The sequence below is a fragment of the Oncorhynchus gorbuscha genome, linkage group LG15, assembly GCF_021184085.1.
Source record: "Oncorhynchus gorbuscha isolate QuinsamMale2020 ecotype Even-year linkage group LG15, OgorEven_v1.0, whole genome shotgun sequence".
Lineage (NCBI taxonomy): Eukaryota > Metazoa > Chordata > Actinopteri > Salmoniformes > Salmonidae > Oncorhynchus > Oncorhynchus gorbuscha.
The window spans coordinates 68,890,378-68,914,255 of record NC_060187.1 but is presented as its reverse complement, the minus strand read 5'-3'; the positions used below and the strand labels follow the sequence as shown (position 1 = coordinate 68,914,255).

At 49.8% G+C, this 23,878-nt stretch overlaps 1 protein-coding gene across 5 annotated transcripts in view; it reads left to right on the top strand.

Moving 5' to 3' along the window:
• Nucleotides 1-23,487, top strand: part of LOC123997884 (epithelial discoidin domain-containing receptor 1-like) — an 87,501-nt gene extending 64,014 nt beyond the window's left edge. For 2 of the 5 annotated variants that reach the window (XM_046302545.1, XM_046302541.1), the window contains exons 9-21: nt 6,501-6,750; nt 6,949-7,107; nt 9,229-9,282; nt 10,907-11,073; nt 11,255-11,471; nt 16,479-16,625; nt 16,940-17,093; nt 17,276-17,408; nt 17,683-17,810; nt 18,025-18,222; nt 18,546-18,813; nt 20,215-20,364; nt 20,545-23,487. In XM_046302545.1, the coding sequence (XP_046158501.1) occupies nt 6,501-6,750; nt 6,949-7,107; nt 9,229-9,282; nt 10,907-11,073; nt 11,255-11,471; nt 16,479-16,625; nt 16,940-17,093; nt 17,276-17,408; nt 17,683-17,810; nt 18,025-18,222; nt 18,546-18,813; nt 20,215-20,364; nt 20,545-20,685 (2,166 nt within the window). In that variant the 3' untranslated portion in view covers nt 20,686-23,487. The remainder of the gene's footprint in view (nt 1-6,500; nt 6,751-6,948; nt 7,108-9,228; nt 9,283-10,906; nt 11,074-11,254; nt 11,472-16,478; nt 16,626-16,939; nt 17,094-17,275; nt 17,409-17,682; nt 17,811-18,024; nt 18,223-18,545; nt 18,814-20,214; nt 20,365-20,544) is intronic. The other 3 variants (XM_046302542.1, XM_046302543.1, XM_046302544.1) reach the window with 3 other exon arrangements.
• The last annotated feature ends 391 nt before the right edge of the window (nt 23,488-23,878 follow it).

The window sequence follows — 23,878 nt, the reverse complement described above, 5'->3', positions numbered from 1 at the left end:
CTCTCCAGATGCCCTATCCCCCTTTCCCTTTCCTCTGTATTCTCCCTCCCTCCAGATGCCCTATCCCCCTTTCCCTTTCCTCTGTATTCTCCCTCTCTCCAGATGCCCTATCCCCCTTTCCCTTTCCTCTGTATTCTCCCTCTCTCCAGATGCCCTATCCCCCTTTCCCTTTCCTCTGTATTCTCCCTCTCTCCAGATGCCCTATCCCCTTTCCCTTTCCTCTGTATCCTCCCTCCCTCCAGATGCCCTATCCCCCTTTCCCTTTCCTCTGTATTCTCCCTCCCTCCAGATGCCCTATCCCCCTTTCCCTTTCCTCTGTATTCTCCCTCCCTCCAGATGCCCTATCCCCCTTTCCTCTCCCTTTCCTTTCCTCTGTATTCTCCCTCCCAGATGCCCTATCCCCCTTTCCCTTTCCTCTGTATTCTCCCTCCCTCCAGATGCCCTATCCCCCTTTCCCTTTCCTCTGTATTCTCCCTCTCCAGATGCCCTATCCCCCTTTCCCTTTCCTCTGTATTCTCCCTCCCTCCAGATGCCCTATCCCCCTTTCCCTTTCCTCTGTATTCTTCCTCCTCCAGATGCCCTATCCCCCTTTCCCTTTCCTCTGTATTCTCCCTCTCTCCAGATGCCCTATCCCCCTTTCCCTTTCCTCTGTATTCTCCCTCCCTCCAGATGCCCTATCCCCCTTTCCTCTGTATTCTCCCTCTCTCCAGATGCCCTATCCCCCTTTCCCTTTCCTCTGTATTCTCCCTCCCTCCAGATGCCCTATCCCCCTTTCCCTTTCCTCTGTATTCTCCCTCTCCAGATGCCCTATCCCCCTTTCCCTTTCCTCCGTATTCTCCCTCTCTCCAGATGCCCTATCCCCCCTTTCCTTTCCTCTGTATTCTCCCTCTCTCCAGATGCCCTATCCCCCTTTCCCTTTCCTCTGTATTCTCCCTCTCTCCAGATGCCCTATCCCCCTTTCCCTTTCCTCCGTATTCTCCCTCTCTCCAGATGCCCTATCCCCCTTTCCTCTGTATTATCCCTCTCCAGATGCCCTATCCCCCTTTCCCTTTCCTCTGTATCCTCCCTCCCTCCAGATGCCCTATCCCCCTTTCCCTTTCCTCTGTATTCTCCCTCTCTCCAGATGCCCTATCCCCCTTTCCCTTTCCTCTGTATTCTCCCTCTCTCCAGATGCCCTATCCCCCTTTCCCTTTCCTCTGTATTCTCCCTCTCCAGATGCCCTATCCCCCTTTCCCTTTCCTCTGTATTCTCCCTCCCTCCAGATGCCCTATCCCCCTTTCCCTTTCCTCTGTATTCTTCCTCCCTCCAGATGCCCTATCCCCCTTTCCCTTTCCTCTGTATTCTCCCTCTCTCCAGATGCCCTATCCCCCTTTCCCTTTCCTCTGTATTCTCCCTCCCTCCAGATGCCCTATCCCCCTTTCCTCTGTATTCTCCTCTCTCCAGATGCCCTATCCCCCTTTCCCTTTCCTCTGTATTCTCCCTCCCTCCAGATGCCCTATCCCCCTTTCCCTTTCCTCTGTATTCTCCCTCTCCAGATGCCCTATCCCCCTTTCCCTTTCCTCCGTATTCTCCCTCTCTCCAGATGCCCTATCCCCCTTTCCTTTCCTCTGTATTCTCCCTCTCTCCAGATGCCCTATCCCCTTTCCCTTTCCTCTGTATTCTCCCTCTCTCCAGATGCCCTATCCCCCTTTCCCTTTCCTCCGTATTCTCCCTCTCTCCAGATGCCCTATCCCCCTTTCCTCTGTATTATCCCTCTCCAGATGCCCTATCCCCCTTTCCCTTTCCTCTGTATCCTCCCTCCCTCCAGATGCCCTATCCCCCTTTCCCTTTCCTCTGTATTCTCCCTCTCTCCAGATGCCCTATCCCCCTTTCCCCTTTCCTCTGTATTCTCCCTCTCTCCAGATGCCCTATCCCCCTTTCCCTTTCCTCTGTATTCTCCCTCTCTCCAGATGCCCTATCCCCCTTTCCCTTTCCTCTGTATTCTCCCTCTCTCCAGATGCCCTATCCCCCTTTCCCTTTCCTCCGTATTCTCCCTCTCTCCAGATGCCCTATCCCCCTTTCCTCTGTATTCTCCCTCTCTCCAGATGCCCTATCCCCCTTTCCCTTTCCTCTGTATTCTCCCTCCCTCCAGATGCCCTATCCCCCTTTCCCTTTCCTCTGTATTCTCCCTCTCCAGATGCCCTATCCCCCTTTCCCTTTCCTCTGTATTCTCCCTCCCTCCAGATGCCCTATCCCCCTTTCCCTTTCCTCTGTATTCTCCCTCTCTCCAGATGCCCTATCCCCTTTCCCTTTCCTCTGTATTCTCCCTCCCTCCAGATGCCCTATCCCCCTTTCCCTTTCCTCTGTATTCTCCCTCTCTCCAGATGCCCTATCCCCCTTTCCCTTTCCTCTGTATTCTCCCTCTCTCCAGATGCCCTATCCCCCTTTCCCTTTCCTCTGTATTCTCCCTCTCTCCAGATGCCCTATCCCCCTTTCCTTTCCTCTGTATTCTCCCTCTCTCCAGATGCCCTATCCCCCTTTCCCTTTCCTCCGTATTCTCCCTCTCTCCAGATGCCCTATCCCCCTTTCCTCTGTATCCTCCCTCTCTCCAGATGCCCTATCCCCCTTCCCTTTCCTCTGTATTCTCCCTCCCTCCAGATGCCCTATCCCCCTTTCCCTTTCCTCTGTATTCTCCCTCTCCAGATGCCCTAATCCCCCTTTCCCTTTCCTCTGTATTCTCCCTCCCTCCAGATGCCCTATCCCCCTTTCCCTTTCCTCTGTATTCTCCCTCTCTCCAGATGCCCTATCCCCCTTTCCCTTTCCTCTGTATTCTCCCTCTCTCCAGATGCCCTATCCCCCTTTCCCTTTCCTCTGTATTCTCCCTCTCTCCAGATGCCCTATCCCCCTTTCCCTTTCCTCTGTATTCTCCCTCTCTCCAGATGCCCTATCCCCTTTCCCTTTCCTCTGTATTCTCCCTCTCTCCAGATGCCCTATCCCCCTTTCCCTTTCCTCTGTATTCTCCCTCTCTCCAGATGCCCTATCCCCCTTTCCCTTTCCTCCGTATTCTCCCTCTCTCCAGATGCCCTATCCCCCTTTCCTCTGTATTCTCCCTCTCTCCAGATGCCCTATCCCCCTTTCCCTTTCCTCTGTATTCTCCCTCCCTCCAGATGCCCTATCCCCCTTTCCCTTTCCTCTGTATTCTCCCTCTCCAGATGCCCTATCCCCCTTTCCCTTTCCTCCGTATTCTCCCTCTCTCCAGATGCCCTATCCCCCTTTCCTTTCCTCTGTATTCTCCCTCTCTCCAGATGCCCTATCCCCCTTTCCCTTTCCTCTGTATTCTCCCTCTCTCCAGATGCCCTATCCCCCTTTCCCTTTCCTCCGTATTCTCCCTCCAGATGTCCTATCCCCTTTCCTCTGTATTCTCCCTCTCTCCAGATGCCCTATCCCCCTTTCCCTTTCCTCTGTATTCTCCCTCCCTCCAGATGCCCTATCCCCCTTTCCCTTTCCTCTGTATTCTCCCTCTCCAGATGCCCTATCCCCTTTCCCTTTCCTCTGTATCCTCCCTCCCTCCAGATGCCCTATCCCCCTTCCCTTTCCTCTGTATTCTCCCTCCCTCCAGATGCTCTATCCCCCTTTCCCTTTCCTCTGTATTCTCCCTCCCTCCAGATGCCCTATCCCCCTTTCCCTTTCCTCTGTATTCTCCCTCTCCAGATGCCCTATCCCCCTTTCCCTTTCCTCTGTATTCTCCCTCCCTCCAGATGCCCTATCCCCTTTCCCTTTCCTCTGTATTCTTCCTCCCTCCAGATGCCCTATCCCCCTTTCCCTTTCCTCTGTATTCTCCCTCTCTCCAGATGCCCTATCCCCCTTTCCCTTTCCTCTGTATTCTCCCTCCCTCCAGATGCCCTATCCCCCTTTCCCTTTCCTCTGTATTCTCCCTCTCTCCAGATGCCCTATCCCCTTTCCCTTTCCTCTGTATTCTCCCTCCCTCCAGATGCCCTATCCCCTTTCCCTTTCCTCTGTATTCTCCCTCTCTCCAGATGCCCTATCCCCCTTTCCCTTTCCTCTGTATTCTCCCTCCCTCCAGATGCCCTATCCCCCTTTCCTCTGTATTCTCTCTCTCTCCAGATGCCCTATCCCCCTTTCCCTTTCCTCTGTATTCTCCCTCCCTCCAGATGCCCTATCCCCCTTTCCCTTTCCTCTGTATTCTCCCTCTCTCCAGATGCCCTATCCCCCTTTCCTTTCCTCTGTATTCTCCCTCTCTCCAGATGCCCTATCCCCCTTTCCCTTTCCTCTGTATTCTCCCTCTCTCCAGATGCCCTATCCCCCTTTCCCTTTCCTATGTATTCTCCCTCTCTCCAGATGCCCTATCCCCCTTCCCTTTCCCCTGTATTCTCCCTCTCTCCAGATGCCCTATCCCCTTTTCCCTTTCCTCTGTATTCTCCCTCTCTCCAGATGCCCTATCCCCCTTTCCCTTTCCTCTGTATTCTCCCTCTCTCCAGATGCCCTATCCCCCTTTCCCTTTCCTCTGTATTCTCCCTCTCTCCAGATGCCCTATCCCCCTTTCCCTTTCCTCTGTATTCTCCCTCCCTCCAGATGCCCTATCCCCCTTTCCTTTCCTCTGTATTCTCCCTCTCTCCAGATGCCCTATCCCCCTTTCCCTTTCCTCTGTATTCTCCCTCTCTCCAGATGCCCTATCCCCCTTTCCCTTTCCTATGTATTCTCCCTCTCTCCAGATGCCCTATCCCCCTTCCCTTTCCCCTGTATTCTCCCTCTCTCCAGATGCCCTATCCCCTTTTTCCTTTCCTCTGTATTCTCCCTCTCTCCAGATGCCCTATCCCCCTTTCCCTTTCCTCTGTATTCTCCCTCTCTCCAGATGCCCTATCCCCCTTTCCCTTTCCTCTGTATTCTCCCTCTCTCCAGATGCCCTATCCCCCTTTCCCTTTCCTCTGTATTCTCCCTCTCTCCAGATGCCCTATCCCCCTTTCCTTTCCTCTGTATTCTCCCTCTCTCCAGATGCCCTATCCCCCTTTCCCTTTCCTCTGTATTCTCCCTCTCTCCAGATGCCCTATCCCCCTTTCCCTTTCCTATGTATTCTCCCTCTCTCCAGATGCCCTATCCCCCTTCCCTTTCCCCTGTATTCTCCCTCTCTCCAGATGCCCTATCCCCTTTCCCTTTCCTCTGTATTCTCCCTCTCTCCAGATGCCCTATCCCCCTTTCCCTTTCCTCTGTATTCTCCCTCTCTCCAGATGCCCTATCCCCCTTTCCCTTTCCTCTGTATTCTCCCTCTCTCCAGATGCCCTATCCCCCTTTCCCTTTCCTCTGTATTCTCCCTCTCTCCAGATGCCCTATCCCCCTTTCCCTTTCCTCTGTATTCTCCCTCTCTCCAGATGCCCTATCCCCCTTTCCCTTTCCTCTGTATTCTCCCTCTCCCCAGATGCCCTATCCCCCTTCCCTTTCCTCTGTATTCTCCCTCTCTCCAGATGCCCTATCCCCCCTTTCCTTTCCTCTGTATTCTCCCTCTCTCCAGATGCCCTATCCCCCTTTCCCTTTCCTCTGTATTCTCCCTTTCTCCAGATGCCCTATCCCCTTTCCCTTTCCTATGTATTCTCCCTCTCTCCAGATGCCCTATCCCCCTTCCCTTTCCCCTGTATTCTCCCTCTCTCCAGATGCCCTATCCCCTTTTCCCTTTCCTCTGTATTCTCCCTCTCTCCAGATGCCCTATCCCCCTTTCCCTTTCCTCTGTATTCTCCCTCTCTCCAGATGCCCTATCCCCCTTTCCCTTTCCTCTGTATTCTCCCTCTCTCCAGATGCCCTATCCCCTTTCCCTTTCCTCTGTATTCTCCCTCTCTCCAGATGCCCTATCCCCCTTTCCCTTTCCTCTGTTATTCTCCCTCTCTCAGATGCCCTATCCCCCTTTCCCTTTCCTCTGTATTCTCCCTCTCCCGAGATGCCCTATCCCCCCTTCCCTTTCCTCTGTATTCTCCCTCTCTTCCTGGCTATTCTATTCCCCACCTTTCCCCCTGAACCTCTATCTACCTCACCATCTATCTTCCTCACCATCTATCCTTTCTATTTCTCTCTATTCCCTCTCTCTCCCTCTCTTCCTGCTCTCTCTTCTCTCTCACTCTCACACACTAGGTAGCAGTGATGGTCTATAGACTTAGATGGAACCTTTCTCTCCTGCCGTGTCCCTCTGGTGGGCTGTAAAATGTATTTTCTCCAATCAATCACCTCTCCGTTTCCCCCTCTCTTATTCTCACCCCACTTCTCTTTCCTTTCTCTTCCCTCTCGTACTTTGTCACTAATCACTTTCCACTTTCACTCATTTGTGTTATTTTCCACCTTCCTCCCTGTGTGCTTTGTAGCCATAGAAAATGGTTTAAATTGGGTCAAACATTGCGGGTAGCCTTACACAAGCTTCCCACAATAAGTTGGGTGAATTTTGGCCCATTCCTCCTGACAGAGCTGGTGTAACTGAGCCCCCCCCCTCTCTTCCCTCCCTCTCCCCCCTCCCCATCCAGGTCCACAGTAATAACCGTCACACCCAGGGTGTGAGGGTCTTCAGTAAGGTAGATTGTCAGTTTAAACCTGGCCTCTTACTCCCCTGGTCCTCGCCCCCCCTCTCCCTGGCTGTACCTCTAGAGGACCTGAAGGACCCCTCCTCACGCCCCATCTCCCTGCCCCTGGGGGGTCGCCCCGCCCAGATCTTACGCTGCCAGTTTGCCTTTGCAGACCGATGGATGCTCATCTCTGAGATCTCCTTCTACTCCGGTACGTTCAGGGTATTGCTCTCTTTCACTGCCTTTCATTCTCACTCCTCTTCTCTCCTTTTCTCATTATCTCTGTCATTTTAACGTTATCTCTGATTCTCAGTCTCTCTTTCCCCTTCTACTCTGTGAGATTCATGGTTCTCTGATTGTCTTAGGAAGTTGATCATCCTATTCTTGTTTATCCCCATCTCTCTCTCAGAGCCGTACGGGGAGGGTGTTGACCCCATGGACACGGGCTCTGCTCTTCCTGCTCCTCCGGTCTCCTCCGCTACTCCTCGTCCTCCTCCTCCTGTCTTCCCCTCCTCCGTCAGCCCCGGCCTCAACCACAACTCCTCCAACTTCACTAGCGTTCCCTCAGGTGAGTCGCCACTCTTTCACCACTTGTACCTCTCATCCCCCTCTTCCATTCATCCCCCTTTCGTCCCACTCTCCTCTCATCCCTCATCCTTTCCCCTTCCTTCCCCATTTTCACCCCTCCTCCATTCCTATTCCATTCCCCTCTCTCCTCTCCCCTTTCTCCTCCTCTTCTCCCTCTTGCCCCTCGACCCACCCGTTGTGATGAGTGTGGGCATGCAGTGTTCTAAGTCGTATGTTTAAAACATTTCCAGAAACATGCAATGACAAAACAGACAGGGTATAAGAAGTAACCACACCATAGAAAGGAGCCATGTGTGAGCCGCCTCCTCCTCTGTCCATCATGCTGTGTTAAAGCCCCTGGCCTCCGTCCAACTTCACACAACAGCCGTCTACACTGCAGCTTTGTCTGGCAACACGGTCGTCTACACTGCAGCTTTGTCTGGCAACACGGTCGTCTACACTGCAGCTTTGTCTGGCAACACGGTCGTCTACACTGCAGCTTTGTCTGGCAACACGGTCGTCTACACTGCAGCGTTGTCTGGCAACACGGTCGTCTACACTGCAGCTTTGTCTGGCAACACGGTCGTCTACACTGCAGCGTTGTCTGGCAACACGGTCGTCTACACTGCAGCTTTGTCTGGCAACACGGTCGTCTACACTGCAGCTTTGTCTGGCAACACGGTCGTCTACACTGCAGCTTTGTCTGGCAACACGGTCGTCTACACTGCAGCTTTGTCTGGCAACACGGTCGTCTACACTGCAGCTTTGTCTGGCAACACGGTCGTCTACACTGCAGCGTTGTCTGGCAACACGGTCGTCTACACTGCAGCTTTGTCTGGCAACACGGTAGTCTACACTGCAGCTTTGTCTGGCAACACGGTCGTCTACACTGCAGCGTTGTCTGGCAACACGGTCGTCTACACTGCAGCGTTGTCTGGCAACACGGTCGTCTACACTGCAGCGTTGTCTGGCAACACGGTCGTCTACACTGCAGCTTTGTCTGGCAACACGGTCGTCTACACTGCAGCTTTGTCTGGCAACACGGTCGTCTACACTGCAGCTTTGTCTGGCAACACGGTCGTCTACACTGCAGCTTTGTCTGGCAACACGGTCGTCTACACTGCAGCTTTGTCTGGCAACACGGTCGTCTACACTGCAGCTTTGTCTGGCAACACGGTCGTCTACACTGCAGCTTTGTCTGGCAACACGGTCGTCTACACTGCAGCTTTGTCTGGCAACACGGTCGTCTACACTGCAGCGTCGTCTGGCAACACGGTCGTCTACACTGCAGCGTCGTCTGGCAACACGGTCGTCTACACTGCAGCGTCGTCTGGCAACACGTCGTCTACACTGCAGCGTCGTCTGGCATCACGGTCGTCTACACTGCAGCGTCGTCTGGCAACACGGTCGTCTACACTGCAGCGTCGTCTGGCAACACTGTCGTCTACACTGCAGCGTCGTCTGGCAACACGGTCGTCTACACTGCAGCGTCGTCTGGCAACACGGTCGTCTACACTGCAGCGTCGTCTGGCAACACGGATGGTCGTCTACACTGCAGCGTCGTCTGGCAACACGGTCGTCTACACTGCAGCGTCGTCTGGCAACACGGATGGTCGTCTACACTGCAGCGTCGTCTGGCAACACGGATGGTCATCTACACTGCAGCGTCGTCTGGCAACACGGATGGTCGTCTACACTGCAGCGTCGTCTGGCAACACGGATGGTCGTCTACACTGCAGCGTCGTCTGGCAACACGGTCGTCTACACTGCAGCGTCGTCTGGCAACACGGATCGTCGTCTACACTGCAGCGTCGTCTGGCAACACGGATGGTCGTCTACACTGCAGCGTCGTCTGGCAACACGGATGGTCGTCTACACTGCAGCGTCGTCTGGCAACACGGATGGTCGTCTACACTGCAGCGTCGTCTGGCAACACGGATGGTCGTCTACACTGCAGCTTTGTCTGGCAACATGGTCATCTACAGAATAATCATCTTTATTGTCCACGTGGAGTTGGACATCTCATATGCTACATATCATCACTCTAATGCTTTTCAGTACCTTGAGAGGAACTCTCTCTTCTCCTCTGTCTTATCACTCCTTCCATCCCTCGTTCCTCCAGAACCCCCCACCACCAACCCCATGATGGACAGCACGGGTAACAGCACACTGTCAGGTGAGAGAGAGAGAGGGAGGGTTGGAAAGAGGGAAAGGACATTTCCCCTGATAACTGGTCTGTTTAACACAGCTTAGAGCTGTCCTGAGACCACGAGGGGTTCAGAAGGAGGGATGCAGGGCAGGGGGGGAAGGATGAAGTGGTGGATTTAATGTTTTGACTCTGGGCTAAAGAGTGTAACACACTTAACACAGCATGTTGCTTTGTGGTACCTCATCATATTCACATACAACAACACCACTGCTTCCTTCCTGTGATCTCCCTAACTGCATGTTGACGGAACCACTGTGGAACTGAGGAACATCAGATCATGGAACAGCAGACAATTGCAGGCCTTTTTAGAGGGCGGCAGTGGGTTCCACTGTGGTGGGTGTGTAGTGCTATGTCTGTCTTAACGGCTATGGTTCTGTGGCTTTGGATGTGTTTGTTTGAGTGTATGCGCATGCCGAGAGAGAGATCTCACTTTACAACACTGTTTTGCATGTTTGAGCTGAACTCATAAACTGTGTGCATTCTATTTCCTATATAATCAGAGCTGCTGCTCTCATGCAAGGTCATCTAGAACAGAAAACACAGCTAAAACATTCTGTCCCCAAGACCAGCCCTGAGGCTTTCACAGACCTCCCCGGCATGAGCACACACACACACACACACACACACACACACACACACACACACACACACACACACACACACACACACACACACACACACACACACACACACACACACACACACACACACACACACACACACACACACACCAGACAGTCAGTGAGCTTGATTAAAGTATTTGGGTGTGACAGACAGATGCATTCTCAGCAGCTCCCTCTCTGCCTATACAGACCGTGCGAATACACAGACTGCAAAGCACATTAACACTTACACATTTACTGATGAAGTACCGACTCTCTCACGTACCACATACAGCTCTGGAAAAAATTGAGAGCACTGCAAAAGTATCTGTTTCTCTGGTTTGACTATTTATAGGTCTGTGTTTGGGTAAAATTAACATTTTAGTTTTATTCTATAAACTACTGACAAATAAAAATATTGTAGTTTAGAGCATTTATTTGCAGTGTCTCACACCCACTGTTAAATGTGGTGGAGGATTGGTGATGATCTGGGGGTGCTTCAGCACCTTTGTGAAGGACGCATGAATCAAGCCACGTACAACGTTGCCCTGGAAGAAAACTAGCTTCCTTCTGCTCTGACAATGTTCCCCAACTCTGAGGATTGGTCTTTCCAGCAGGACAATGCTCCATGCCACACAGCCAGGTCAATCAAGGTGTGGATGGAGGACCACCAGATCAAGACCCTGTCATGGACAGCCCAATCTCCAGACCTGAACCCCATTGAAAAACACTGCATATTTTTTGTTATTTTGACCAGTTGTCATTTTCTGCAAATAAATGCTCTAAATGACAACATTTTTATTTGGAATTTGGGAGAAATGTTGTCAGTAGTTTATAGAATAAAACTAAAATGTTCATGTTACCCAAACACAGACCTATAAATAGTCAAACCAGAGAAACAGGTCATTTTGCAGTGCTCTCTTAATGTTTTCCACAGTTTACTGTCACAAACACACACATGCACTTCATTACATTTATGTTCTTCTCAGGGGCCGACTTCGATGCTGTGACCCCAGGGGCAGGCCTTCCTGTCGCCAAGGACGACAGCAGCAACACAGCCATCCTGATTGGCTGCCTGGTGGGCATCATCCTGCTGCTATTGACTGTGATCGCTGTCATTCTGTGGAGGCAATACTGGAAGAAGATACTGGGCAAGGTGATGGAGGAAGGCTTTCAGCATGACTTTCAAAATGGCTACCACTATCTGTCTCACGTATCTTTACATTCTTACTTAATGTGCGTGTTGGCCTTTCAGGTTCAAATTAGTCTGTCCAGTAACGTGTGAGAATGTGTGTCGCGTGTGAGTGTTTTGCTAACCCTCTCCTTGTCCTCTCCAGGCCCAGGGCAGTCTGTCCAGTGACGAGTTGCGTGTCCATCTGTCTGTCCCCTCGGACAACGTGGTGATCAACAACACACACAGCTACTCCAGCCGCTACCAGCGTATACACACTTTCCCTGACGACAGGGAGCGCTGCGACGGAGAGGGAGAGTACCAGGAGCCCAGTGCACTGCTCCGACCACTAGGACAAGACGGCACCGGACGAGACAGCACCGGTAAGACATGATTGCAGTAAGACCGCAAACACACTGAGAGAGTGTCAGTTTGACACATAGTTAGAGAGAAAGATACAGACAGGCAGACACACACAGACAGGCAGACACACACAGACAGGCAGACACACACAGACAGGCAGACGCACACAGACAGGCAGACACACACAGACAGGCAGACAGATATACAGACAGGCAGACACACACAGACAGGCAGACACACACAGACAGGCAGACACACACAGACAGGCAGACAGATATACAGACAGGCAGACAGATATACAGACTGGCAGACAGACTGGCAGACAGACTGGCAGACAGATAGACACAAACAAATACATTGAACCGGTACTGGAGAATGCGCTGTATTATTGCTAGAAAGAAAATCAAATCTAGCAACTGCTATATCAATTAGCCAGTTGATTTGGCTAGAAAAAGAGAACGTGGTAAACACACAAAGGAGATGTGGTACAGTAAACACACAAAGGAGATGTGGTACAGTACAGTAAACACACAAAGGAGATGTGATACAGTACAGTAAACACACAAAGGAGATGTGGTACAGTAAACACACAAAGGAGATGTGGTACAGTAAACACACAAAGGAGATGTGGTACAGTACAGTAAACACACAAAGGAGATGTGGTACAGTAAACACACAAAGGAGATGTGGTACAGTAAACACACAAAGGAGATGTGGTACAGTAAACACACAAAGGAGATGTGGTACAGTAAACACACAAAGGAGATGTGGTACAGTACAGTAAACACACAAAGGAGATGTGGTACAGTAAACACACAAAGGAGATGTGGTACAGTACAGTAAACACACAAAGGAGATGTGGTACAGTAAACACACAAAGGAGATGTGGTACAGTAAACACACAAAGGAGATGTGGTACAGTACAGTAAACACACAAAGGAGATGTGGTACAGTACAGTAAACACACAAAGGAGATGTGGTACAGTACAGTAAACACACAAAGGAGATGTGGTACAGTACAGTAAACACACAAAGGAGATGTGGTACAGTAAACACACAAAGGAGATGTGGTACAGTACAGTAAACACACAAAGGAGATGTGGTACAGTAAACACACAAAGGAGATGTGGTACAGTAAACACACAAAGGAGATGTGGTACAGTACAGTAAACACACAAAGGAGATGTGGTACAGTACAGTAAACACACAAAGGAGATGTGGTACAGTACAGTAAACACACAAAGGAGATGTGGTACAGTACAGTAAACACACAAAGGAGATGTGGTACAGTACAGTAAACACACAAAGGAGATGTGGTACAGTACAGTAAACACACAAAGGAGATGTGGTACAGTAAACACACAAAGGAGATGTGGTACAGTAAACACACAAAGGAGATGTGGTACAGTAAACACACAAAGGAGATGTGGTACAGTAAACACACAAAGGAGATGTGGTACAGTAAACACACAAAGGAGATGTGGTACAGTAAACACACAAAGGAGATGTGGTACAGTACAGTAAACACACAAAGGAGATGTGGTACAGTAAACACACAAAGGAGATGTGGTACAGTACAGTAAACACACAAAGGAGATGTGGTACAGTACAGTAAACACACAAAGGAGATGTGGTACAGTACAGTAAACACACAAAGGAGATGTGGTACAGTAAACACACAAAGGAGATGTGGTACAGTAAACACACAAAGGAGATGTGGTACAGTAAACACACAAAGGAGATGTGGTACAGTAAACACACAAAGGAGATGTGGTACAGTACAGTAAACACACAAAGGAGATGTGGTACAGTACAGTAAACACACAAAGGAGATGTGGTACAGTACAGTAAACACACAAAGGAGATGTGGTACAGTAAACACACAAAGGAGATGTGGTACAGTAAACACACAAAGGAGATGTGATACAGTACAGTAAACACACAAAGGAGATGTGGTACAGTACAGTAAACACACAAAGGAGATGTGGTACAGTAAACACACAAAGGAGATGTGGTACAGTAAACACACAAAGGAGATGTGGTACAGTACAGTAAACACACAAATGAGATGTGGTACAGTACAGTAAACACACAAAGGAGATGTGGTACAGTAAACACACAAAGGAGATGTGGTACAGTAAACACACAAAGGAAATGTGGTACAGTAAACACACAAAGGAGATGTGGTACAGTACAGTAAACACACAAAGGAGATGTGGTACAGTAAACACACAAAGGAGATGTGGTACAGTAAACACACAAAGGAGATGTGGTACAGTACAGTAAACACACAAAGGAGATGTGGTACAGTACAGTAAACACACAAAGGAGATGTGGTACAGTAAACACACAAAGGAGATGTGGTACAGTAAACACACAACAGATCAAACACTAAAACTAAACATGACACCATCAGATCCTGCTGATAGACACAGACAGGCATATAGGGGACACACACCCACACACACACACCCACACAGGGCATAAGAGACCTATTGTTGACTGATGGGAAGGAAAGAGGAAGAGAGAGAGCATTCCTAGTTGCTCCGCGCTGCAGGCGGCCACTATGCTGTCTTTACTATCAAATCAAAGCAAATCAAATTTATTTATATAGCCCTTCGTACATCAGCTGATATCTCAAAGTGCTGTACAGAAGCCCAGCCTAAAACCCCAAACAGCAAACAATGCAGGTGTAAAAGCACGGTGGCTAGGAAAAACTCCCTAGAAAGGCCAAAACCTAGGAAGAAACCTAGAGAGGAACCGGGCTATGTGGGGTGGCCAGTCCTCTTCTGGCTGTGCCGGGTAGAGATTATAACAGAACATGACCAAGATGTTCAAATGTTCATAAATGACCAGCATGGTCAAATAATAATAAGGCAGAACAGTTGAAACTGGAGCAGCAGCACAGTCAGGTGGACTGGGGACAGCAAGGAGCCATCATGTCAGGTAGTCCTGGGGTACGGTCCTAGGGCTCAGGTCCTCCGAGAGAGAGAAAGAAAGAGAGAATTAGAGAGAGCATATGTGGGGTGGCCAGTCCTCTTCTGGCTGTGCCGGGTGGAGATTATAACAGAACGTGGCCAAGATGTTCAAATGTTCATAAATGACCAGCATGGTTGAATAATAGTAAGGCAGAACAGTTGAAACTGGAGCAGGAGCATGGCCAGGTGGACTGGGGACAGCAAGGAGTCCTCATGTCAGGTAGTCCTGGGACATGGTCCTAGGGCCCAGGACAGTTGAAACTGGAGCAGCAGCATGGCCAGGTGGACTGGGGACAGCAAGGAGTCATCATGTCAGGTAGTCCTGGGGCATGGTCCTAGGGCTCAGGTCCTCCGAGAGAGAGAAAGAAAGAGAGAAGGAGAGAATTAGAGAACGCACACTTAGATTTACACAGGACACCGAATAGGACAGGAGAAGTACTCCAGATAAACAAACTGACCCTAGCCCCCGACACATAAACTACTGCAGCATAAATACTGGAGGCTGAGACAGGAGGGGTCAGGAGACACTGTGGCCCCATCCGAGGACACCCCGGACAGGGCCAAACAGGAAGGATATAACCCCACCCACTTTGCCAAAGCACAGCCCCCACACCACTAGAGGGAAATCTTCAACCACCAACTTACCATCCTGAGACAAGGCCGAGTATAGCCCACAAAGATCTCCGACACGGTACAACCCAAGGGGGGGAACCCAGACAGGCCGACCACAACAGTGAATCAACCCACCCAGGTGACGCACCCCCAGGGACGGCACGAGAGAGCCCCAGCAAGCCAGTGACTCAGCCCCCGTAACAGGGTTAGAGGCAGAGAATCCCAGTGGAAAAAGGGGAACCGGCCAGGCAGAGACAGCAAGGGCGGTTCGTTGCTCCAGAGCCTTTCCGTTCACCTTCCCACTCCTGGGCCAGACTACACTCAATCATATGACCCACTGAAGAGATGAGTCTTCAGTAAAGACTTAAAGGTTGAGACCGAGTTTGCGTCTCTGACATGGGTAGGCAGACCGTTCCATAAAAATGGAGCTCTATAGGAGAAAGCCCTGCCTCCAGCTGTTTGCTTAGAAATTCTAGGGACAATTAGGAGGCCTGCGTCTTGTGACCGTAGCGTACGTGTAGGTATGTACGGCAGGACCAAATCAGAGAGGTAGGTAGGAGCAAGCCCATGTAATGCTTTGTAGGTTAGCAGTAAAACCTTGAAATCAGCCCTTGCTTTGACAGGAAGCCAGTGTAGAGAGGCTAGCACTGGAGTAATATGATCAAATTTTTTGGTTCTAGTCAGGATTCTAGCAGCCGTATTTAGCACTAACTGAAGTTTATTTAGTGCTTTATCCGGGTAGCCGGAAAATAGAGCATTGCAGTAGTCTAACCTAGAAGTGACAAAAGCATGGATTAATTTTTCTGCATCATTTTTGGACAGAAAGTTTCTGATTTTTGCAATGTTACGTAGATGGAAAAAAGCTGTCCTCGAAATGGTCTTGATATGTTCTTCAAAAGAGAGATCAGGGTCCAGAGTAACGCTGTGTCACTTTATACAGAAGAATAACAATATCACAGGAACATTATTATGCTGAATAACAGAAATATTATCCTCCCACATGTACATTATACCCCTGTGGTTGTTACGTTTGTTCAATGTCGGAGTTGTGTTAACCTTGCCTGGTCTTTGCTCTGCTGACCTGTTCTGTTCTCCCCAACTTAATGCCTCCTTGTATTGTCACTGGTATGCTGTGTTTCGCTAACTTGTGTTGCGTTGTGTTGTGTTGTGTTTTTGTTGTGCTGTGTTGTGTTGTTTGCCTTGTCGTGTATATCGCATGTTTGCCTTATTTTTTGTTGTGTGCCTTGGTTTGTGTGAGTGTGTGTGTGTGTGTGTGTGTGTGTGTGTGTGTGTGTGTGTGTGTGTGTGTGTGTGTGTGTGTGTGTGTGTGTGTGTGTGTGTGTGTGTGTGTGTGTGTGTGTGTGTGTGTGTGTGTGTGTGTGTGTGTGTGTGTGTGTGTGTGCTCCATGTGTGTGTGCTCCATGTGTGTGTCCCCAGCCTTGCTGTTAAACAACCCAGCCTATGACCTCCTCCTGTCAGATCAGAGGCAGCATGGCTCAGGCTCCTCGTGGCCCCTAACCGTCCCTATGGCCCGGGCCAGCTCCTCTCACCCTCAGGAGAAGAGCCTCAATAATGGGGCCCAGGGTAAGAGCCTCTGACTGGGGGGAAATACCAGGATTCACCCTCTTCCTGGAGCTCCATAGAGCTGGAATCATACTGTCTAGAATAACAGTGACATCAGGGCTCTGAGCATGTGTTTGATTATGAACCGTTTGTCTGTCACTCACTCACTGCATCAATTCACTCCCATTTTGTGTCGTGCTTTAAGCATAATGAAGTCATTTGCCTCAAAATGCTTGTGAAAAAGGCCTGAGCACGCCTCTCTCAACTCTTCCATCCCTCTCTCCACCCCTCTATTCCTCCTTTCGCAACTTCTTCCCTCCTCCCCCTCCCTCCAGGCTGTGGTATGGACTTGGAGAAAGGCTTGCCCCCCACCCAGGAGGAGCCTCCCCCGTACCCCGATGCCCCTCCCTACCCGGCCCTGTCTCCCCCCTTCCCCGCCAGCGTGCCCCACTATGCAGAGGCAGACATTGTTAGCCTGCAGGGCGTCAGGTAGGAGGGTTAAATCACCATTAAAAACACACCTTTTTAACTTGGACTTGAATCAGTGATCTTTCTTTGTTTTTATGTTCTTTTATTCATCTCCTTTATTGCCTTTTTTGTGTTTCTACCCTAAAGTGTGTTGTGATTTTAAATGCACTTTCAATACACTTAGCTGTGATTTGTCTTGTCAGTGGTAACAACACGTATGCAGTGCCAGCCCTGACCTCCCCCAGCCCCACTGCAGCAGACTGCACCCCCCTGCCTGAACTGCCCCGACACTGTCTGGTCTTCAAGGAGAAACTGGGAGAAGGACAGTTTGGAGAGGTGTGTATGCCTGTGTTTGTGTGTGTGCTTGTTTGTATGTGTAGATGTGTTTAACTATACTGAGTATGTGTGCATGTGCGTGTGTATGTGCAAGTGTGTGTTAGCAAGTGCTCTGTTGTTCACTACATTCTTTAGTCTGAGACTGGCATCATTGAAGTCATTTGTGGCGATGCGGGGTGGTTTTCTGATCATGTGAGACAGTGGCTATACTTGGATTTTTAGTTGTGGTTGTTGGTTGTCTGAAGGTATCTTTTTCTGTTGGTTCCTTCCTCAGGTGCACCTGTGTGAGATTGAGAGCCCTCAGGAACTGCCTAACCTGGAGTTCCCTTTCAACGTGAGGAAAGGACGCCCTCTGCTGGTGGCTGTTAAGATACTGCGTCCTGATGCCTCCAAGAACGCCAGGTCTGTCTCAGGATAGTTAATCTAAATCATTTAGCGAACAATTACCATTTTTAGACCTATTAAGAACATCTAATTTTGGTCCTAAAGTTTAGTTTTTCTTTCTCAGTCTCTGTCTCTCTAGCTCCATCTCTTTCATTTAGCTTTTTCTCATTTCAATTGTTGATCTCTCTCTCCTCCACCCCACCCCTCGCTCCGGTCTCTCCCTCCCTCCTAGGAATGACTTCCTAAAGGAGGGGAAGATTCTGTCTCGTCTGAAGGACCCCAACATCATCCGTCTGTTGGGAGTGTGTGTGAGCAGCGACCCTCTCTGTATGGTCACAGAGTACATGGAAAGTGGAGACCTCAACCAGTACCTCTCACACAGAGTCCTGCTGGACAAGACCGGACCCACACATAACACCCCCACCATCAGGTAATACGCACACATAGTACACACACACACAGACGCACAGAGTACACACACACACATAGTACACACACACACAGACGCACAGCGTACACACATACACATAGTACACACACACACACAGACGCACAGAGTACACACACACACATAGGACACACAGACGCACAGAGTATACACACACACATAGTACACACACACACAGTCACACACACATTTTCACAAAGACAGATGCATATATACACAAACACCTTTCCACCTGTATCTGAAATATTGTATTTCTGCCTCTTATCTCCTCTCTTCTTCTTCCACCACACATCCCTCCCTCTCAGTTACCCTGCTCTGATCGCCATGGCCAGTCAGATAGCTTCAGGGATGAAGTTTCTGTCGTCTCTGAACTTCGTGCACCGTGACCTGGCCACAAGAAACTGCCTGGTGGGGGGTGAGAAGGGCGAGAGCGGGGGCGACCGGGGCGGGGAGCGACCCATCAAGATCGCCGACTTTGGGATGAGCAGAAACCTGTACGCTGGAGACTACTACCGCATCCAGGGGCGAGCCGTGCTGCCTATACGATGGATGGCCTGGGAGTGTATACTGATGGTGAGAGGACACACAGGGAGAGAGAGGGAAGAGGAAGGAGAGAGAGGGGCGAGGAGGAGAGAGAGGGGCGGGGAAGGAGAGAGAGGGGCGGGGAAGGAGAGAGAGGGGCGAGCCATGCTGCCTATACAATGGATGGCCTGGGAGTGTATACTGATGGTGAGAGGACACACAGGGAGAGAGAGGGGCGAGGAAGGAGAGAGAGGGGCGAGGAAGAAGAGAGAGGGGCGGGCCGTACTGCCTATACGATGGATGGCCTGAGAGTGTATACTGATGGTGAGAGGACACACAGGTTAAGAGAGAGGGGCGAGGAAGGAGAGAGAGGGGCGAGGAAGGAGAGAGAGGGGCGGGGAAGGAGAGAGAGGGGCGAGGAAGGAGAGAGAGGGGCGAGGAAGGAGAGAGAGGGGCGAGGAAGGAGAAAGAGGGGCGGGGAAGGAGAGAGAGGGGCGGGGAAGGAGAGAGGGGCGAGGAAGGAGAGAGAGGGGCGAGGAAGGAGAGAGAGGGGCGAGGAAGGAGAGAGAGGGGCGAGGAAGGAGAGAGAGGGGCGAGGAAGGAGAGAGAGGGGCGGGGAAGGAGAGAGAGGGGCGGGGAAGGAGAGAGAGGGGCGGGGAAGGAGAGAGAGGGGCGAGGAAGGAGAGAGGGGCGAGGAAGGAGAGAGGGGCGGGGAAGGAGAGAGAGGGACGAGGAAGGAGAGAGAGGGGCGGGAAAGGAGAGAGAGGGGCGAGGAAGGAGAGAGAGGGGCGAGCCGTGCTGCCTATACGATGGATGGCCTGGGAGTATATACTGATGGTGAGAGGACACACAGGGAGAGAGAGTGGCGAGGAAGGAGAGAGAGGGGCGAGGAAGGAGAGAGAGGGGCGAGGAAGGAGAGAGAGGGGCGGAGAAGGAGAGAGAGGGGCGAGGAAGGAGAGAGAGGGGCGAGGAAGGAGAGAGAGGGGCGAGGAAGGAGAGAGAGGGGCGAGGAAGGAGAGAGAGGGGCGAGGAAGGAGAGAGAGGGGGGGGGAAGGAGAGAGGGGCGAGGAAGGAGAGAGAGGGGCGGGGAAGGAGAGAGAGGGGCGGGGAAGGAGAGAGAGGGGGAGGAAGGAGAGAGAGGGGCGAGGAAGGAGAGAGAGGGGCGAGGAAGGAGAGAGGGGCGAGGAAGGAGAGAGAGGGGCGAGGAAAGAGAGAGAGAGGGGCGAGGAAGGAGAGAGAGGGGCGAGGAAGGAGAGAGGGGCGAGGAAGGAGAGAGAGGGGCGAGGAAGGAGAGAGAGAGGGGTGAGGAAGGAGAGAGGGGCATAAAGAAAACAAGAGGGAAGATATGAGGACATTACAAGAGAAAGAAACAAAATGGTGGGACAAGTAGTAAGTTAGTTGTGGTAAATAAGTAACTAACCAGTAACTAACAGGTAGTGTGTGTCTCTGCAGGGGAAGTTCACCACAGCCAGTGACGTGTGGGCGTTTGGTGTGACTCTGTGGGAGATGCTGAGTGTGTGTCAGGAGCAACCCTACTCCAACCTGACTGATGAACAGGTCATAGACAACGCCGGAGAGTTCTTCAGAGACCACGGAAGACAGGTACACACACTCATACACAGGCTCCTACAGTACAATAGCAGTACATTTAAGTAGATGGAATGTTTAACCCTCATCCCTCCCTCATTCCTTTTGTCACCCCCCTCCACCTCCCCCTTTCTATCTCTCTCCCCTATCCCTCCTCTGTCTTTGTCCCCCCCCCCCCCCCCCCCCCATCCCCAGGTGTATCTGAGCAGGCCAGATGTGTGTCCTCAGGGTCTCTATGACCTCATGCTGAGCTGCTGGAACCGGGACTGCAAGCTCCGCCCATCATTTGCCCACATTCACTCCTTCCTCACAGAGGATGCCATGAACATGGTGTAGAGAGAGAGAGGAATGGAAGAGCGAGATGGAGAGAGGGGGATGAGAGACGGCTCCTCCAACCTTCATTCCGCCATTCATCGTAGAGATGAGTGCTTTGAGCGAGGGATGTGTGTAGAAGTGGTGGAGGTGTAGAGGGAGAGGTGTGCAGTAGAGGGACGGGTGCCTGCTTGTATATTTTGTATCTCTCTATGATGGGCGGATGGGGCTGAGACACCGCTGGTTCGGTTTTCACTCCCACGAGACAGACCTCAACCCAAACCTCTTTACCCCCCTGAGTAGTCTCTAGAGCGTCTTAATAAGAATGTAACACAACACAATGGTTGGTGCGGTGGTGGGTTGGTGTCTGATTCTGCATAGTGCTTCCAGGACCACCGATGGTCTGTCAATGGTCTGCTAGCGAACACAGGGAAGCTATAAGACGTATGGGGAGGCAATGTGACAATGCTTGGTAATGTAGATGAAGCTAAAATGAATTTATAACGCTGAATAACGTTTCTCAAAGAATATCAACAATACCAATCTGATTATGCATCAATGTCAGACATTAATACTCTGAAATGTGATCATAGTTTAATAGCATATTAACATTTTGGGATAAACTTAACACATCATCCTATATAGGTATTTTATTACTTGACCTGCTAATGTTTTTGGTATTTGTATAAATCATGTGCTAGGGTTACTGGTGAAGGTCTATATATATATTCTCATACTGTCAACATTTCTCCATCTCAAAACGGTACACACACATTTTTCACACAGAGGTGAAATTGCACACAAGGTTTACTGTCTTAGTACTATATAGAAATATGAGTATGTCCCAGTATATTTCACTAGTTTTCAGTATATAACCCAGTTCTTCCCAGCCCCAAACCCTCCATCCCAGACCCCAGTCTGTTGTCTCTAGTCTCATGGAACCAGACGAGTGTGGCTGAATATTGCATTCTATTCCTCTGGCCTACCCGTTACCCGTTACGCTCTCATACACAGGCCAGTAGCAGACACAGCAACAGCTGTTCCACCAGCAGTCTGTAACACCAGGCATTAGACACACACACACAATGCTGTCAGTCAGTCAGCTGCTCAGCCCAGACTAGGCTGGCGTTGTGACTATATTCTGCCTCCCTCTCCACCCAACTCAGTATCTCACCACTCCGTAAGCCTTTCATTCTGCAGTCTCACTCATATCTCTCACAATTGATCCACTCTGAGCTGTAACTATGGAGTTATACTGGACTGATGTGAACTGATCTGGACTCGATGACTCTTTCCAGGACAGGAAGTGTGGGGTTGTTACCATAGAGATATGGTTGTTACTCTACCAGACCTCCAAACTGAAACCCTTTGGACCTCTGGAGCCAGAGAGAACTGACTGGTGTCACGTGACGTGAGCCTCACTGCCCGAGAGAACAGGTACAGTAGGGGAGGTGCTACAACCAATGAGATATGAACTTAACAGAAGAGAGACATCCTTCCTTATGGGAGCTGGAATAGTATAGCCCACAGCAACACACACTGAAAGACAGACAACACTGCCTGGTGCTGTGACATCACATGTGAAACTGACAGTTGTGATTGGTGACTAGCTGATGGAACGGCATAACATGGATGGACAGATGGATTGACGACTAGAGGGGAGTGCGGGCTGATATATGTAAATTACCATTTTCATGTGTGAGGTGAGCGATGTGATTTTCTACCAGCGATGAATAGCGGAGCTGGGTCTGACTCAGTGACCCAGAAAGGAGGTTCATATATATGTCCAATACACTACCAGCTGCACTTTAAAGGCTGTTTCTGGCCGCACGCCCCAATACCTGCACTAGAATTGTAGAGTCTTGGCCAGTCTTGGGGCATAGTTACAGTACTTGTAGTTGAACAACTAAGTAACAACACTTTGAGTAGCTCCCCCAACAGTATCATGTTGGTATGCCAGTCTGGATGTTGGAACGTACAGACAGTCTGTATCCCCTTGGTGTTAGTACCGATAGCAGTCCAACATGGCATTGCTGGTCAAAATAGATGTAGTTCTAAACAGAAAAACAGGTCAGTGTCTTGTGATTTATCATCTTAAAGTTGATCATGTATTCATGATTCATTTCAGTGGATTGTTGTTCAAATAGAACTGCCTCATGTCAAGGAGGAAAATAGGTTTGTAAAACCTCCGTCTGCATTATGAGGAAAGGTAGAGCACACCAAATGCTTTCTGCCAGTGTTACATAGATACCCAGCAATAGGGAAACGATCAGACCGAACGGTTAAAACTGCAATCACAACGGATTTAACACTCATGAGAAGAGCACTAACGACTGTATCCAAAGCTTTAGTTTGTCAGTAACCTTTCATCTACATTATCCCAACATAAGCTGCCCGTGGTGGACTCTGCCTCACTGAGTGTAGTTCTGCATAATGTGCCAGGCTTAATCAAGATGATCAAATAATCCTTGTTTACTGATTGAATGAGTGTGAATGGTGGTGCCATACGAATGTGTGTCTCCATTGACCTTTTTTGATACACTGTAGCCCAACTAAACCCATATTTGTATATATAGATTTCCTGTATATGTACTTAGTATCTCCTTGTCAGTGATGCTGTCATCCTTTGTCTTAGAATATGTACACATCATCAGGTTCATCTTCAAAGGACAATTTTTATTTTGTTTAATATATGGAATTTCTTTGTTACCGTTGGGGTCTCTTTTTGTTCCTCTGTAGAAAGCTTGCTACCTTACCTTGATGCCATTATAATTCATTGTGTTGTCTATTTTTGTAGTTTTAATAAAGTTAACCTTTCCAAATAAAGCAAGGATAAATGTTTTGTCATTAAAACACGAAGAAACAACACATGTAGAGGACAAAGGGTTTGAGTTAGGAAAGAGCGTTTGTTTATATAAATGTTACAATAATTTCACAACTTAGTGCACTTCAATTCAAAGTTTACACTACAGAGCCTTGCAATAGTGTTTTTCCTATTTTGTTGCATTACAACCTGTAATTTAAATGGATTTCATGTAATGGACACAAAAGTCCAAATTGGTGAAGTGAAATTTTAAAAATAACAAAAAAAAATGTAAGTGGTGTGTGCATATGTATTCACCCCCTTTTATGAATGAAGCCCCTAAATAAGATCTGGTGCAACCAACTACCTAAGTCACATGATCTCCACCAAAGACCAAGGTCAGGGAAAAGTTGT